The sequence below is a fragment of the Cyprinus carpio genome, chromosome A11 (assembly GCF_018340385.1).
Source record: "Cyprinus carpio isolate SPL01 chromosome A11, ASM1834038v1, whole genome shotgun sequence".
Lineage (NCBI taxonomy): Eukaryota > Metazoa > Chordata > Actinopteri > Cypriniformes > Cyprinidae > Cyprinus > Cyprinus carpio.
In genome coordinates this window covers 9,092,201-9,109,068 of record NC_056582.1, presented here as the reverse complement: position 1 = coordinate 9,109,068, position 16,868 = coordinate 9,092,201, and the positions used below count along the sequence as shown (strand labels likewise).

At 35.6% G+C, this 16,868-nt stretch overlaps 1 protein-coding gene across 1 annotated transcript; it reads right to left on the bottom strand.

The window, feature by feature from the left end:
- Nucleotides 1-19: 19 nt before the first annotated feature.
- On the bottom strand, nt 20-13,974 carry LOC109103605 (collagen alpha-1(IX) chain-like). Its single transcript, XM_042765777.1, has 32 exons — nt 13,436-13,974; nt 12,867-12,941; nt 12,679-12,717; nt 12,529-12,591; nt 11,164-11,217; nt 10,943-10,978; nt 10,585-10,608; nt 10,420-10,473; nt 10,262-10,315; nt 10,141-10,173; nt 8,573-8,629; nt 8,428-8,481; nt 8,223-8,276; nt 8,074-8,127; nt 7,938-7,991; nt 7,660-7,713; nt 7,486-7,539; nt 7,318-7,371; nt 7,173-7,226; nt 7,020-7,064; nt 6,118-6,171; nt 5,984-6,037; nt 5,850-5,903; nt 4,765-4,809; nt 4,082-4,117; nt 3,937-3,981; nt 3,786-3,818; nt 3,422-3,568; nt 3,154-3,208; nt 2,866-3,054; nt 1,575-1,652; nt 20-1,438 (listed from the first exon to the last, which is right to left on the bottom strand). Exons 1-32 carry the CDS (start codon nt 13,499-13,501, stop codon nt 1,233-1,235), a joined length of 2,028 nt encoding a protein of 675 aa, XP_042621711.1. The 5' UTR covers nt 13,502-13,974; the 3' UTR covers nt 20-1,232.
- Between the last annotated feature and the right edge of the window lie 2,894 nt (nt 13,975-16,868).

The following is a 16,868-nucleotide window of genomic DNA, read 5'->3' as shown; positions in this document are numbered from 1 at the left end:
AGTCTATCTGTAATAAATGCCTCCCTCCAAAAAGATCTCAAATAAATGCCTTATTACAGCAGAAAGACACCGTCTGGTGGAGGAGTTCTCAGTGGCATTTTAAAGAGGTTTCTCAATGTCTTTTGCAGAAAAAAATCAGGAAGAGAGGAAAAACAAAATAGAGGAAAATAAAATCTCTTTACATAAATATATTGAAGGGTGGGGTTCTAGTTTTTGTTGTTTACCCAAACTTTGTTTACCTATTACTGCCATGTCGATAGTGTGATGTTTGTGTTTTGGCTTAAAACTGGACCTCAATGTCTGCAATATTTTTATGCCTTTTTATTTGATGTGCGTAACTTAATATTTCGATACTTGATTTATGTGTGGTATTTGATTGTGTACTGTTAAAGCACCTATTTATATAATTGGATATGTGTTTTAGTATAGTGAGAGACAAGTTGCTACAAGTTTGCCAATTTGAGAGTACAATAAAGATACACTGAAGGAACATATTGTCTCTTACGAGCTTGATTTTAACTTTAAAATTAAAAACATACAGCACTTTATCAAAATTATTTTATTTTTCTCCCTTTTCACAACTGCTGGTGCCGCATCAATCCTTTCTACAATAAATAAAGAATACAGAAAATTTCTAAATAGTTTAAACATCAAGACCTCTCCCCCCCCTGCAAAGAACCACATACATTTTCACAAAATCTGAGAATGTCTCTAAGGTTAAAACAACCTGAAAACGATTTTATAATTACAAATTATTTTTTAACAATGCAATATTGACAAATTTACAAAGTTTAGGACCCCTTCTGATTTAAAGTCCTGTCAACAGCCTTTAATGTGTAAAGTGACCAGGTCATGGCGGCATTATTTTGCGTACTGTATGCATCCAGGACCTAAAGTATATTCAAATAAAATTGAATTGGAGCATGTTATTATTTGCAAGCTATAATTACATTATTTATGGGGCAATTTAGGTTTAATTTGATTCATAAAATAAATATATTAGAACTATAAAAAAGTATGTCCAAAAAATAATGTTTAAGGGGACTGAATAAAACTGGGAATCCTAACATGAATTGATCCAACTTCACACTGGTGTTTGACAAGTACAATCACACCTGAATATACCATCAATGCAGAAATCTCCTCGTAGAGGGAGTCACTCCATTAGTCTCTCAAGTCTCCCTGTCCAGAGACGCTGGGCTCTGATGTGTGGCTCGCTGATGGTTGTCAGCTCATAGACCATCTGGTCCCTTCATGTTGGACTCTTTGATGGACGTCAGACCTGGAACTTCTTGAAGTATGCACTGAGATGACTCACAGTATCCATTAGGTCCAGGGGGACCAGGTGGCCCGGGCACACCTGGCATTCCAGGAACACCTGGTGGTCCTCTCAGACCGTCACGACCATTACTGCCATATGCTGGTTTCCCAGGCTCACCTGAGAGCAGTTGGACGAACAGATGGAGAAACAGACCAGCAGTCAGAGGCATGATATTTAGAGATTTAAAGATCATTTAACATATAGTGATGAATGCAGTTATGGATATCAGACAAGCCGTAGGCCTTGCTCTTACCTGGGAGCCCTGGTGGTCCTGGTATACCTTTAGACCCCACCACTGTGGGCCCTCTATCTCCCCTGTCACCTTGGTCACCTGAATAAAGGAGAATGCAAAGGTTTTACAGTGTTATATAGGATTTAGGGCTCTCAGCTGGTGCTTCATATCTCTAAAAAGAACCCCAGATTTGTTCTGGGAATAGGGAATAAAACAAAGCTAAATGCCAATAATAAAATGCAGGTAACCATATAATCAGCTATGATGCACTGCAAAAAAAAAAAAAAAAAGATTTTCGTTATGAGTACACGTATCTAAACATTCTTAAATCAAGATTTACTTGAAAAGCAGAATGACAAGAAATTACGTCTTGATTGCCTTTAATGTTTCTTGATTTAAGAATGCATATTATTTATTTTTACTGGAAAAGACAAAAATAGTATGAAGTAGGTCATTTTTTGCAGTGTAGGCGTAAATAGACATGACAGAGAGTTGATACATATGTTGTTGACATCAAACGACATATGGCCAATGCATGTTCCACAGTATTGTGGCACATTGGTGAAGTATATAATCATTTCTTACAATTGACTGCAAGCTCACATTCAGATCTGCCACCATCCAATCAACAAACCGGGACAGAAGTCCCCATCCTATATTTGTTCAAGATAATCCGTTTCACATGAATGTGCGTCACAATACAGAAAAAAATATTTGTTGGTTCTTCTGTTTCATTGTGACTCTAAGGATATTTTTGTTACTTTTCTGAGATCATTTTGGTACTGTTTTGTACTAAATAATGTAAAATATCGTTCCTGAAACAAAACTTGGAATGCATTTGGAATGGACACCTCTGGAATCGGTTAACATTTGGTTGAAAGGTATTCAGAGCATTGTTATGACTTTATGTGATGTGTTTTATGATCTTTTTAGGTAGGCTGTTCTGCTGTGCGAGCAGTATATATGAGAGCTATAACCAAAAACAAATATTTTTGTAGTCCAAGTAGCCACAGATTGGCTTACATCAATGTCAAAACATATCTACACTAAAAGCATGGTATTTATGAAATCATTATTAAGCTTACGGTGGAATCACATTAAAAAAAAATCACAATTTTGGTCAACTTTCCACTGTCAAGTGTAGTGTCAATTAAGGCACAGCTCACATTGAAGACACTTTCAAACTAATCACTTTTATGTTGGTAAACGTGGCAAATCTGTTTAACTAACTAAAAACCTTTGCAAAATCTGTGTGGGGAAATCTTTCACCCTCATGATGCAATGCAATGAGTCGAACATTGTCTTTTCGTACCTTTGGGCCCATTCCTCCCCATGAGCCCTGGGGGCCCTTTGAGACCTGGCAGTCCTCTTCTTCCAGGATGCCCATTGAAGCCATTGTTTCCAGCGGGCCCTGGAGGGCCAGGGGGACCAGGAGGACCTGGCAACCCAGTGATGCCCGACTCTGGCCTTGTCAGACTGGCTGCCAACTGGGCAAGCTGTCCTGTGAGGAAAATGGAAATGGCAAAACTATTCGAAAAACAAAAATCATGAGTTGAGCTTCCATTTTTGTAGATATCTGTTTGGATATCAAAATACTCACCATGCAAAACCCTCATGCAGACCTGCTTGATGTGTTCATCTGTTGGTTTTCGGCCCTGGATGGAAATCACATGGACACTATTAATATTTCCTTATTAAATGTAGAAAATACTAGAAAATCACTTTAGATCACATTGATGTAAAATTCCTGATGGTCTGCCAACCATTTTACAAGTTTAGTACAGTTGGAATGACAGAAATAAAACTCTCTATGATAAAAGTGTCACATAATTAAGGCCTCAGTAATAAGATGATTAAAACCGTCATACTGGTCGTCCCTGTGCCCCAGGCAGTCCAGGTACCCCACTGTCTCCTTGCATGCCTCTTGGGCCAGGCCTCCCTTCTGGACCCTCTGGTCCATGTTGGCCACGCCCACCCTCTGGCCCTTTATTTCCTGGCTCTCCTGGTTTTCCTGTCTGAACACAACAAAAGATAAACACTGATACATTTCTAAGGAGGCCAGCATTGAATTTTCTGTACTTTTTAACATTTTATGGAGTATAAACTTTGGAAATATATGATTTATATGAGAACAGTTGAATCTGTTATTCTGATATCTCTGAGATACTATTCTATTTTTTATGAATATTTAGAAATTATATGTATATATATTTTTTTATAATGCAAACTCACCGATCCTTTCTCGCCTGGCTCTCCCTCATCACCCTGGCAAAATTAAATGGACATGGAGTTTAGGATCAGCGAGGAGGTCAAGACCCGTTCCTGAATACCTTAAAACCAACGCATTCAAAGACATTAAAATATCAGTGCTGTTTTTACTTACAACATCTCCTTTTTCTCCAGGTGTTCCCTCTTCACCAGGTGGTCCCTAAACAAACATGCATTACATGCATTACAATATAGATCAAATTATTTATGTTAAATATTCTAAAACTAAAATTCTACATATTAAAAAATTGTTGGCCTACTTGTTCTCCTTTTGGACCAGTGAGACCAACAGCGCCCTGAAGAATGATAAAAATAAGATGCTTTTAAGGTGCTTTTAATCTTCAATCTTAAACATGGCTATGTAAAAGTTTTTCTTTTGGATGGGTGTGTAAAAATGTGATGTTTTTAGTGTTTTGAAAAAAGTTAAATTTTTAATTTTGGTTTTTTGTTTCTGAAGTTATGGGTATAGTGTTTGTATAGTTTTTTATTTCTCAAATTCTGAAATTCAGAAGTCACATGATCTCACCACTTTACGTATTTAATTCAGTGGGTGAATTAAACATATTTAACCCATATTAAATTGAATTCAGTCTCATCAAAAAATACAGGAAATTAGTATTTTTAATTTAATTTTGTGTAAAAATGACTTTTTTCACAATTATTTATCACACATGAAATTGAAGGCCAAATTTCATTACAGGATGTAATGCCAAGTATATTTGCTGCATACTGCACATTCTTTTAAATGTATTTCTATGCATGCATACATTTTCATATTGAATTGTGGGCATTATTTTATTTGTGTTTGTATTGATGAGTAGGATGTTTTTCTGATCATAGACAATTTTTACTAAATGATTTAATAGGTTCTTTTGCATTTTGAATTGAAGTATATTTGCTGCATACTGCACATTCTTTTAAATGTATTTCTATGCATGCATACATTTTGATCTGGAAGACCAGGAAGGCCCGGATCTCCTTTAGCTCCCTGTAAAATACATAAACACAGACGCACATAAATAAACACAAATTCATGAACACTGGCCTGTGCCCGTAGCTGCTTCACAACCACATCTGCCCTAAAAAACACAGTTGGTAGCTCAGTGAGCAGGGTGTTGGCGAGGCACGTCTGAGGTGTGTGAATGGATGTGGACTATGATTAAGCCTGATGCCCTTCGACGGCTGCTTGAAGTAATTCCTGTGAGACAGAGGGCTCATTCAGCCCCCGTCCTGCTCTGAATATACCTTTACCAAAGAAAATACCCCCAGCTACTAGGCCTCAATAACAACATACGTACTATTCATGCCCCTACCAGCCGATTGCTGTACTAAAGCTCAGCACAGCTTTCTAAGGAGATGGCATTAGAGTTTGGAGCACTATTAAGCTCCTCAGCACAGGAGTAAGCACAGAGGACAGGAATCCAAGTGAAACATGTTTCTGATTGTGTTAAATTTGTTGTGGAACATCTAGACAGAGGTGTTGTAGTACAACAATGCAAGTTTAGAGGCACAAGTGAGTCACTGGGTCTCAATGTTGTTCCCTTTTTGGTATTTTTTAATGCAAGACACTACAAGCAAAACCATTATTTGTTTCATATTCTGGTCAATTTTGAAATTTTGGGCTGCTTTTCATACCTTGTGGTTCAAGACTAGTGGAAAGAAGACATCCAAAATATGATTTTAAGTCTTTATTTTGCTGCACTTTATCTATTTGCGTCTGCAGATTTCAATTATAATACATATCTTCAAAAGCTATTATCTCAAATTATGTTTTGATTTTTTTTTTTATTTCAAATCTGAACTTAAGTAGCACTAACATATACCAAACTATTTTTAATATAAAATGTTTTTTAAATACAAAAATGCTTGCAAATGTTTGAAATTCTTAATGTAATCAATCACCATATATAAATATATATATATATATATATCCACTTTTTTTACCATATTCACTAGGTGTCTAAATGTGTCCTCTTTTATGGTAGTATAATGGAGGGTTTAACTGAATTGTGGTTTCTGATAACTCACCCTTGCACCTGGCATGCCTGCAGACCCATCAGGACCTCTCACTCCTCTCTCACCCTGGAGAAAAAGAGAGAACATTATAGAATTGACACATTTCTTTACATGGCACTATATGATGTAAGAGGAAATATACTCACTGGCCCACCTCTTGGTCCGACTGGTCCCACCTCTCCCTGCTCGCCACGTTCACCCTGAAATCAAAACATCAGAAGATGTTCATCCATCCATGGGCCTGTAAGCTGTGGTGAACAAATGAATAAACGTGACTCACTGTTTTTCCATTATTTCCAATCAGACCTGCCACACCTGGATCACCAGTATTTCCCTGGAGCAAAGACAAAAATAAAGGTTATCCATCCTGCTAATGGACACTAGAGATGCACAGAGCAGTCGGTTTTTGCCCCAACATGCGATTTGCAACCATGCGATTTTTTTCTATGTTCCAGTCTTGTACACAAAACACATTGCAATCATTTCGCAAAGTGTGGAAATATTACGATTTGTAAAAGGGATGTTAACACCGGCCAGAAACAGGACATGCTGAAGATGGATGCAAAGAGGAGAAAGGAGAAAATACTACCAGACAGATCAAGCTCACTGTTTGTGATTCTCAAAATACTGCAAGAAAAATATAAATGTTGAATTGGGCGTGAGGGTTTACAAAAGTTTCAAAGGCATTTTCTTTTCATCTTACCTCCAAATAATGCCTATTAAAGTAGTGTTTATATGTGTTTTGCTTTAAATTTTCAAATTATATAATCCAATTGAAATAAAAAATAACTGCTTGTGCTAAATATATGTAGCATCTTTATCCAATTGATGTTTAAAATGAATTGTTTTGCTATATTTTTGTATCATATTTGGGTCATGTTTTCAGTGTGGTGGTTATTTTTATTTTCTGATTTCTTGGTTCTTATTATTAGTTTATGATACATTTTCTTCAGGATTCTTTAATGACAAGAAAGTTTAAATAGTTTGAAATAATTTTTTTGGTAACATTGCAAAAGTCGTTACTGTCACTTTTGATGAATTTAATGCATCCTTGCTGATAAAAGTATTTAAAAACATCAAGAACATCTTACTGGCCCCAAACATTTAAATGGTAGTGTATTTCTGCACACATTTAAAACTTATCTTGGATAAACCAAATCAATAAACACTTGAATTACCTACTTTTGCACCCATGTGGCCTTTAGCTCCTGGAATGCCTGGCAAACCCTGAAGAAGAAGAAATGATCAGAAATACAAGCCATTCCCAGTCATCTCACAAGTAGATATAAATGCATACAAATTGCATATCGAACAGGGGTCAAAGGTCAAACGCACTGGAAATCCCTGAAGTCCAGCCTCACCGGGAGAGCCAACTTTCCCAGGAAGACCCTAAAACAATACACAGATAAACTTTACTACAGAATGAGACAAACATTGACCTAAATGATTTTTCTGTGCATACACAAATTAAAGTTATTACCTTCACTCCAGGCAGTCCTGGAATGCCGTCTCGAGCATCCACCCCAGGCAAACCCTACACCACAAGAATGTTGCATTTCAAATAGATACAATTGTATGCTATAAGAAGTCACTTTAGGATAACACAGTATGGAATAGCATCAATAACACTGCAGCACAGTTTACTTACAGTCTCTCCTTTTGGTCCGGGTAAACCCATAAGTCCCTGCAACCCCCGAGGTCCCTAGAAAGAAGAAGGCAAATTAGAGATAAAAATGAGCAGGCTTGCTGAGTCTTCTTGAACTGTTGATATGTCGCGATGAATACAATGCATGTGTTGTTTTGTTGTTGTATGACAACTCACCTGAGCTCCTTTTGGTCCAGTCTCACCTACTTTTCCTCTCTGACCCCGATCACCCTTTACAAATGAAATACAATAAAAATCTATTGTTTTTATTTCATGTGTTCATTAACAAAAACAAATCAACCAACATCTTGTAAAATATAAAAAGGGCCTGTAAAGTTAATATTAACATGAATATAAATGCATATCAAGGATGCATATTTCAAAATGGGGTTAAAGAACAAAACTTTGTAGTGACTTGTGTTGCAAAATTCAGTCATTTTGATTTTGCCACTTACAGGAGCGCCCTGAATACCCTGAGAGCCCAGGTCGCCAACATTCCCACGAGCTCCCTAATGGAGAAGAAATTACATTTGGTTATTTCAAAAGATATCATTGTTATTGTTTTAGATATGAAAACCTTTTGACCCTCACCCTGTCCCCTTTAGGGCCCATCATCCCTGTGATTCCTCGGAGACCCTGTGGACCCTATTAAAACAAAACAAGGAAACAAAGAGATGTTGAGTAACGGTACACTAATATCTGACATAAAGAACAATAGATAAGTAATGTCTTTTTTTTACAGGAGTTCCTTGTGCTCCTGGCTCTCCAGGTGCTCCCTGGTCTCCTTCTTCACCCTGTAAAATATAAGAGAAAGGAAACAAAATTACACACCCAGACGGGATCTTTGTACCTTAGCAATTATTGTTGGAATAATTATTAAACACACAACAATTATTAAACATTGTGCTAATTATTTGTCAAATTTATGACTTATGCAACTGTCACCTTATGTCCTTGTCTTCCTGGTTCACCTGATTCACCTTTGACTCCTTTGTGGCCCTAAAGATGAACAAAAGACCAGAATGAACAATACTTGTTTGAGCATCCAGAAAATGTGAATTAATTGAATTCAATCTAATTGAAAAGTTACCTTCATGCCTGGAAGACCTGTGTAACCAGTCAGGCCAGACGTGCAGGCATTTGCACACTGAGAAACATAACAAAGACAGGTCAGGTAGCATAAACTGATGCATAAGGTGATTCTTCAGTTAAAGAAAATTATTTAAAATATTTCATACTATGTTTCATCTCATTTAAACCATGTACATGTCAACCTGTAATAAATCTGAAACTTCAATTCAATTTTTGTATAAACAGTGATGTTGTAACATTACACAATAATGTTACAGCTCCGAAACAGTGTCATTACAAAGTATGTACAGTATGTCCTCAATCTTGAAAACCAATTTCTCAAATGTTACATATGCATTATTATTTTCCTCCTCTTAATAGCAACTATATATAATAGATAGAACATGGGGAGCTATTCCTTACCACTCATACAAAAGAATGCCTTAAAAAACTCTTACAATTCAAGAAAAATCTGGGTGTACTGGTTTAATATAATCCATCCATTTATTCCAAATTAGAAAATATCATTTTTCCATCACATATATATTGCGTATTATATCATTCCATTCTTCAACTGTGGGTGACTCTGGTTTTAACCATTTTTAGTAATTACTTTTTTACTAGCTGCCAAAAGGATTAACAACAGTTTCTGATCCTTATTGTTCCACCCATCTAGGGCAATATTACCCAAGTATAGAGATTCACATGAAAAAGCAATCTCTTCCTCAAAAACAGCTTCCAAGTTCCTTTTAATCTCTTGCCAATACGGGGTTAGCATCTGACATCCCCAAAAAATATTATGGTTAGCTTCGTTTCCCCACATAATCTCCAGCAGTACCCTTCCCTGGGTGTTTTTTCTGTGTTGGTGTGATAAAGAACTCTATAACATTCTTTCAACAAAGGTAATGACATTTTTCACTTTTAATTTTGAGAAAACATAAGTCTTGTATTTTCTAACAGCAGGTTAGTTAAAAGTCACATGCATTTGAAAAATAAAAGGAACACACTGAAAATATGAAAATCGTATAAAAATCTCCTATATTAACTGCCAATTCCTTAATAACTATCTATAATAGGAATGGTTTTGAAAAAGTTGTTGTCTATAATGCATGGGGATAGTCTGGGTAAGGAACAACAAATTTAACAATTAAAAATCTCTATTAGAAAAATCTAATTTAGGAGATACAGTACAACTGTTAAAAGAAGTTATTACAAAAAATCATTTAAAATTCTTTAAAACCTTTACGTTATTACAATGATTTAAGAATTTAGATTTAGAAAGATTTAAGGGGTGCTTAGTTTTAAAAAAGAAAAAAAAAATTCATCCCAGACAATAAAAAAATCCTAACTGAATAATCGAATCCAGGCTTAATCTCAGCATATAAGAGTCTAAGAGTTCTAACATGTGATGCCAATTTTCTTAGAGGAATAACCAAGAAGCTGAATCAACCTTTTTATACAAAACTCAACACAATCAACCTAAACAAATATGTGTTGTTGTTCACAGAAGACTGCAATCAAAAATCTGAATAGCAAACACCAGGTTTAGTACAAAGGTAACCACATTTGAGACTTGAGGATACATACCAGCTCCTTACCATCCCAGACTCCAGGAGGGCCCTGTGGAAAGAAGGAATATAGTTTTGGAGCCATTTATGAATCCAGGATATCAGTGAATGATCATAAAATTCTAAACATTAATACTTACTCTAGGCCCTGCCAATCCTGGCACACCAGCAGGACCTCTCGGTCCATGGCTTCCCTTTACAGCAGAACCGAGACACATACTCACATTTATGATTCATCTATTTTATCGTAATGTGTTTTTGGATTGTTTAGGGTGTATAATGGAATAACATTACATACAGGAGGTCCAACTTTGCCCATCTCTCCAGGTAATCCATCATCCCCATCAGCACCTCAGTAAAAAAGGAAAACAATTAAAGAGCCTAACTGAATAACAAAAGAACAATATATCAACAAATTCCCCCAATAAAAACTAAACAGTCAAATGAAATATTATGCACTTACAGCTTCACCATCCTCTCCAACACCCTGTTAACAAAGTAACAAATGTGGAATGATATAAAATTAGCAAAGAAAAAAATAAATAAACAAAGAGTGCATCAGGCCTGTATAGCCTTACAGCATTACATCACAGAATAGACTAGAAGGTCAATGGCCTGACCTTTATCAAATCACCTAATGCTTGCAACAGCTCAAAGTGTGTATAGCCATGTTATAATAGAAATATATATTTATGCATAATAACAAACTAACTGGACAGAAAACATCCCTATTGAGATTTGATTATTCTCGAAGCACACTAATATTACAAGAGACAAATTTGTTTCAATAAGTGTGAAAAGAATTTGAATCGATTACTTACAGGGGCTCCCCTTGATCCCGGCTCACCGGGTTCACCCTAATAAAGAATAAATGTCAAACCATTGTTTTTTAAAGTGAAGTTTCTTGATTTAGAGTTAATTCTTTAACTTATTCAAACAAAACATCAGTAATTATAAATTACAGCCATTCACAATAAAGACCTAATAATTTAAAAACACAATGTTAATTTTCACTTATTATTTAGTGGAAGTTTAAACTTACTTTCTGTCCAGGAGGGCCAACAGGGCCAGGGTCACCACGGGGCCCAGTCAAACCTAAAAAGACAAAATCATCTATGAGCATGGACTTCACTTTAACTCACTGCAGATCAAACATCTGTTAGTTTATTCACTGATCTGACAACCGCTGAACGTATGGTAACACAGTAGAATTTCAGAGCTCATTATTTTTGCATTATTTAACTTTGATAATATTGTATGAAACACATTGCTTATTTGCCTCAGACGCACATCGACAAAAAAAAAAATTAATAAATAAAAAATTCAACCAATCTGAAATGACATTTACCAATCCCCTGACTTTGAGAAGTAGCAAACCCCGCCCACATTTTCTCTAATATATGTACAGTGGACTGATGCAGGTACCTGTATTCAACACTTTAAGGAAAACAGGAAACATATCTATTTCTATAAATGATAACTACCAACATAACTTATTTGCATCAGTAATAATACAATACAACCATTTAGGCAAAAAGTAAAAAAGAATAAGTAATAATAAATTATAGATATTTAGGCAAAATATATATATATATAATATATATATATGCAACCTGTAATATATTTATAGAGGAACCTTTTATGTATATTATAAAGTTTTATGCAACCTACAATATATATTATAAAGTTTTATTGCTGACTTTTTAAAGTAATGCTTACATAATACTTTACTCTGTAAATTAATCAATCAATAAAAAAAAAAAATCTGTTATTCTATTTTAGAAAATAAATAAATATTTATTTATTAATGTAAACAAGATACATTTATTTTAGAAGCAAAACTGAGGTAAAAAGATATTAAAGCTTGTTTTCATGCTTTAAAGAAAATATATCTACCGGGGAAATAAAGAAAAATACACTTAATCCATGATATAGTCACTGCAAGTAGTCTCTTCATATCTTAGATTCTGGTTCTCAAGTAAACATATAAGAACACAAGACAAAAACACTGATAAAAAAAATAAATGATTTTTGCTTTATTATATCTTATTATATCTGTGTTATGTCTTTTAAATTAAATTATATTGCAAGCTAAATTATAAAGCTCAGGGTAGCCACAAAGGAGTTGGTGTACTTTGGTTTAATGCTCAGTGCAGCACACAGTTCAGCTCCAGTGATTCTGTACATATACAAAAAGGCCTCTGTCTCCATCAGGAAGCCAGTATGCTTTCTCTTTCCTCTCGCCTTCCTGGTTCTTTTTTCCATCCAGGAGCTTTTTTTTCACTCAGTCAGACCCTCCAATGCAAACTATACTCACAGGCTCTGATGCTGCAAGTGTAACTTAGAAAAGTAAGGCTTATTTTATCTCGTTTCTAGACCTTTACAAAAAATAAAGAACAAGACTCACATCCGCTCCTGGTTTTCCCGGAAGGCCATTTAATCCATCCTTGCCATTGTCTCCATCAGGGCCCTGCCAAAATTAACAGATTAATGGATTGCAGCACATCATTTCTATTATGCAGAACTCACTTTTGTCGAGAAAAAGATAAATACTTACTGGGGGGCCATCTGGGCCAGGGCCAGGTCCCCTGTCACCCTGAAGTCATACAAAAAACTAGCTGAATAACTCAGAAAAGTCATTATTCGAGGCTACAAACAAATACCAATTGTGTATAGAATGTAAGCTGAGAAATCAGAGTGTCTGAGAAATCAAAAAAAAGATCAAATGATCGATATGTGACTCACATCAATGCCGTCAACCCCATGAAACCCAGCAGGCCCTGGAGGTCCAGGTGGTCCTCTTGGACCAACTGGCCCCCTCTAAAAAAAAATTAAAAATAATAATATTAATAAAACATCTCTTGTTCAGAATTTATCCTGAAATCCCAATAGTTTATTCTTCATAACAATGGCGTCATTGAAGGTGCGACTGATGCTGTGGTCATCACACTGGCTCTTTTATCCTGGGAAAGTGATAACAGCTGTGCACACCTGGACCAATTTACTGAAAATAACTTCCATATGTCAAGCCATGTTCTGGCTCTCAGATAACTTACTTGCAAAATCAGACACATTTAATGAAGAAACTTGGCATCAATTAACACAAGAAATATACGACATACATGTGGGAAAAAAAAAATAATTGGTGCTTTAGTGTATATTATTTAATAATGTCTATTCAAAACACATTCGTTTTCTGTTTATTAAATGTTTTTGTCTCTGTATTTTAGAATTAGATATTTTAAAAAGCATACAGTGACCCAAAACACCTACACAGTCCATCTCTACTGCAAAAGAAAGCCCTTGTTTCGTACCTGCGCAGAGATGATCAGGACTAACTGCAGTGACATCAGCAGCAGCAGGGTCCCGGCGCGCGCCATGGTCACTCTGATGACTCGAAGGAGGAAAAATAGTCCTTTTTAGGAGATTTGTTGAGGTTCACGGGTTTTCTGTCAATATTCTCCACCTAAACCTCCGCACCATCTACCAGTCTCTCGGTGTAGTATTAAAAAGTCATGTTTTTTTTCATTCATGAGCCGTGCTGGGAACTGGAAGGTGATTGGACAGGAGTTCAAAGGTTTGCGTAAAATAGGCGTGGCCCAGGCGCCGCGTAAACAATACATCTACCACTCTAGGGTCATGTTTTAAGCGATATCAGTGTTAAAATATTAAGTACAATACTGTTTTATGCACAGGAAACATGGGATTAGCGAGCTGTTATCTGAAGAGAAATTAAAACAAGAGAAAAGAAAGCTTTTTAAACTGTTTAAACGAAATCCCGTATGTTATGGAAGATATTTTTATATTTACTTTGAAAGGGACAGTAAAAAAAAAAAAAAGCTCTTAATAATCAGGCAAATAATCAGTTGTCTTGGTACTGAAGACAACAGCCATCAAACCTGACCCTTTAAAGGTGAGGAAAACAGAAAAAAAAAAGAAAAAAAAAACCTTATGCTTTAAACTTCCCGTATGTTTTCTTTTTATATGTTGCCACAACACATCCTTCTTATTTCTAACGTTACACCATGAACGTTGCTTTCATTGAAGAAGTTTAGATTTGTGGGATGAGGATGAGGATGATCATGGAGACTCTGGTATGAATTATTACTATGATTCGTATTCACGGCACTCAGTTGCTCACAGACCAGCTCGGCCCTCCACAGCACCCAACAGGCTGGAGACAGAGGAGAAGGACCTTCTAAAATATTTCACTCAGTTTTGGATGGTAGCAAGACAAGTAATGACAGAGAACATCAGGTTCATTTGAAGCCTGTGATTAAAAGAAAAGTATTAGAGACACAAATGAATTTCTTAGTTGATGAGTATAACAGTAAACATGTAATGTGCAATAAACATCATTCTCTGATATCTCATTATATAGGAAGCATCAAGGTCGGTCTCAAGTCTGTGATGAGTCCACACATAGTGAAGATTCTGTGGTTTTGTTTCATGATAATATTAAGAAACAACTTACTAAATTCTGCTGTATAAGTTTATACTGTATACTGCTTACCATTAAAACACAGAATGTAAAACAGAATGCATCATTCAAAAGTAGTATGTTACATTATTGTTACAATCCCATCCCAATGCTGTCTTCTACAGAACATTCTAGCAAATTTTATAGGACATTCAGTGTAAACAGAAAAGTTGCATGTGCAAAGTATCCACTAACAAGGGTTCATTAGTCTGCATTTGATCATTTTTTTTAAATATAAAATTCTATAAACCAGTAATATTGTGATATATTATTACAATTAAAATGACTAATGTTTCTATTTTTATGTATTTTAAAAAAAAATATATTATTTTTTTTCTGTGATGGCAAAGCTGAATTTTCAGCAGCCATTACTTCAGTCTTCAGTGTCACATGATCCTTCAGAAATCTTTATAATATTCTGATTTGGTGGTCAAGTAACATTTTTTATTATCAATGGTGAAAACAGTTTTACTGCTTAATATTTTTATGGAAACACTTTGGATTCTTTGAAAAAAATGTTATTCTGTATTCTTTAAATAAAAGTATTAATTTCTTAAAAAATAAAAAAATAAACAATAAAATAAAAAAAAGCTTACTGACTGTTCTTATTATATCCTGAAATGTAATATGGTATGGTAGAATTCTTTTCCGAACTTAGCCATGCATTGTCTTTGCGTGCAATGAAACCTCCTATACACCAGGTGGCGCAACTAGCTGCATAAACCCAGTTAAGTTCTTCTTAGTTACAGTACCTCTCCCTCTCAGCCATCCACTTTGTCTCAGAAGGGAATTTCATTCTCTTACTGAGGGCTAAAGGAGAGATCTCTCCATCTACCTCAGGATGTATAAAGCTTTTTACAGCTGTTGGAAAAATGAAAGCAGGTCGATGAAGGATCTCTGTCTTCCTCCTTCTGGACAGATCAGGAAAGTGAGGGGAAAGATAGGGACTAAGAAAGAAAGAAAGAAAACAGAGTGAATGAGAGAAAGCCTGAAGAAGACCGTAAGGATGTCAAAGAAAGCTTTTTAATGGGAAGCGATAAAAAGAAGAGTGTGAAGGAGATGCTTGAAGGGAATGAGTTGGAGAAGGAGAAATATCCTGAGGCAGATGAAGACGAAAGTGAAGTAGAGAGAGAATGTTTCATAGTTGATGAAAATGAAAATGGCATAGAGATAAAAATGAGGAAAAATCGTTGGAGAGGAGTTAAAAGGAAAAGAGAGTGAAGATGAGGAAAAAGAAAGTGAAGACGAGGAAGAACAAAGTGGAGATGAGAAAGAAGAGCTGTGTGAACATCAGAAAGGGAATGAAAAGGTAGAGAAGGAATCCAAAGAGAGTCAGGAGGAAGAGGATATGAGTGAGGAGGAGAAAGAGAGCTCTGTGAGTAGAGAAAACAGAGGAAAACGAGGCAAAAGCCCAAAGCGATGATTCAGAGGGCGAGGAAGATCAGCTGAGTGTGGAAGAGTGTCAAGAAGAAGAGTTTTTTTCAAGAAAGTGAAGAAAAGATGAATTTTCAGAGTGTGAGGAAAAGAAAGAGAGTCTCACCAAAGAGGTGAGCGCAGGTGAAAGTGGGGAGGAAAACAGTCATTTTCCAGAGAGAGACCATCAAACTGACCAGCAGCAGAGTCCCATAGAGAACCACACTGGAACTCAGAATGGAGGCTCTGAAAATGTGGCATATTTCAAAGATGGCTGGGAGAAGGAGGATTTGCGGGACTGTCTTGACCACCCCTATAATTTGAGGCACAGGAGGGGCAGAGTTCAAAGGAGACCTGAGGAGAAACAATATGATGATGGATGATGACAAGGGGGGAATAGAAGAAAGATATGCATTTATATTTTTTTCCATGCATAAGAAAAATTTTCTGAAACTATTGGTTATTTTATGCTTGTACTGCATTAAATATAATTATTATATTATTATAGAGTATTTGTATACTGCTTAGAAGCATGTTATATCCTATATATATATATATATATATATATATATATATATATCTGTGTGTGTGTGTGTGTGTGTGTGTGTGTGTGTATGTATATGTTTCAGAATATTTAGAAATATGTTTTTATAAAAAAATAAAATAAAAATGCAGGTCAAAAATATTTGGTCAAAAAAATCAGTACCATTATGAAATATTGTTACAATTTAAAATTACTTTTATATTTTCATATATTTTAAAACGTAATTTATTGCTTTGATGGCAAAGCTGAATTTTTAGCATCATTACTCCAGTCTTCAGTGTCACGTGATCCTTCAGAAATCATTAGAATA

Excerpts from the sequence above, each read along its gene's own strand:
- LOC109103605 (XM_042765777.1), bottom strand. The coding sequence starts at position 13,501 with ATGGCGCGCGCCGGGACCCTGCTGCTGCTGATGTCACTGCAGTTAGTC. Across the intron at positions 12,718-12,866 it reads ATGGGGTTGACGGCATTGAT|GGTGACAGGGGACCTGGCCC; the intron begins GTGAGTCACATA and ends GTATGACTTCAG. Across the intron at positions 3,209-3,421 it reads CTGGGGCACAGGGACGACCA|GGCCGAAAACCAACAGATGA; the intron begins GTATGACGGTTT and ends ATTTCCATCCAG.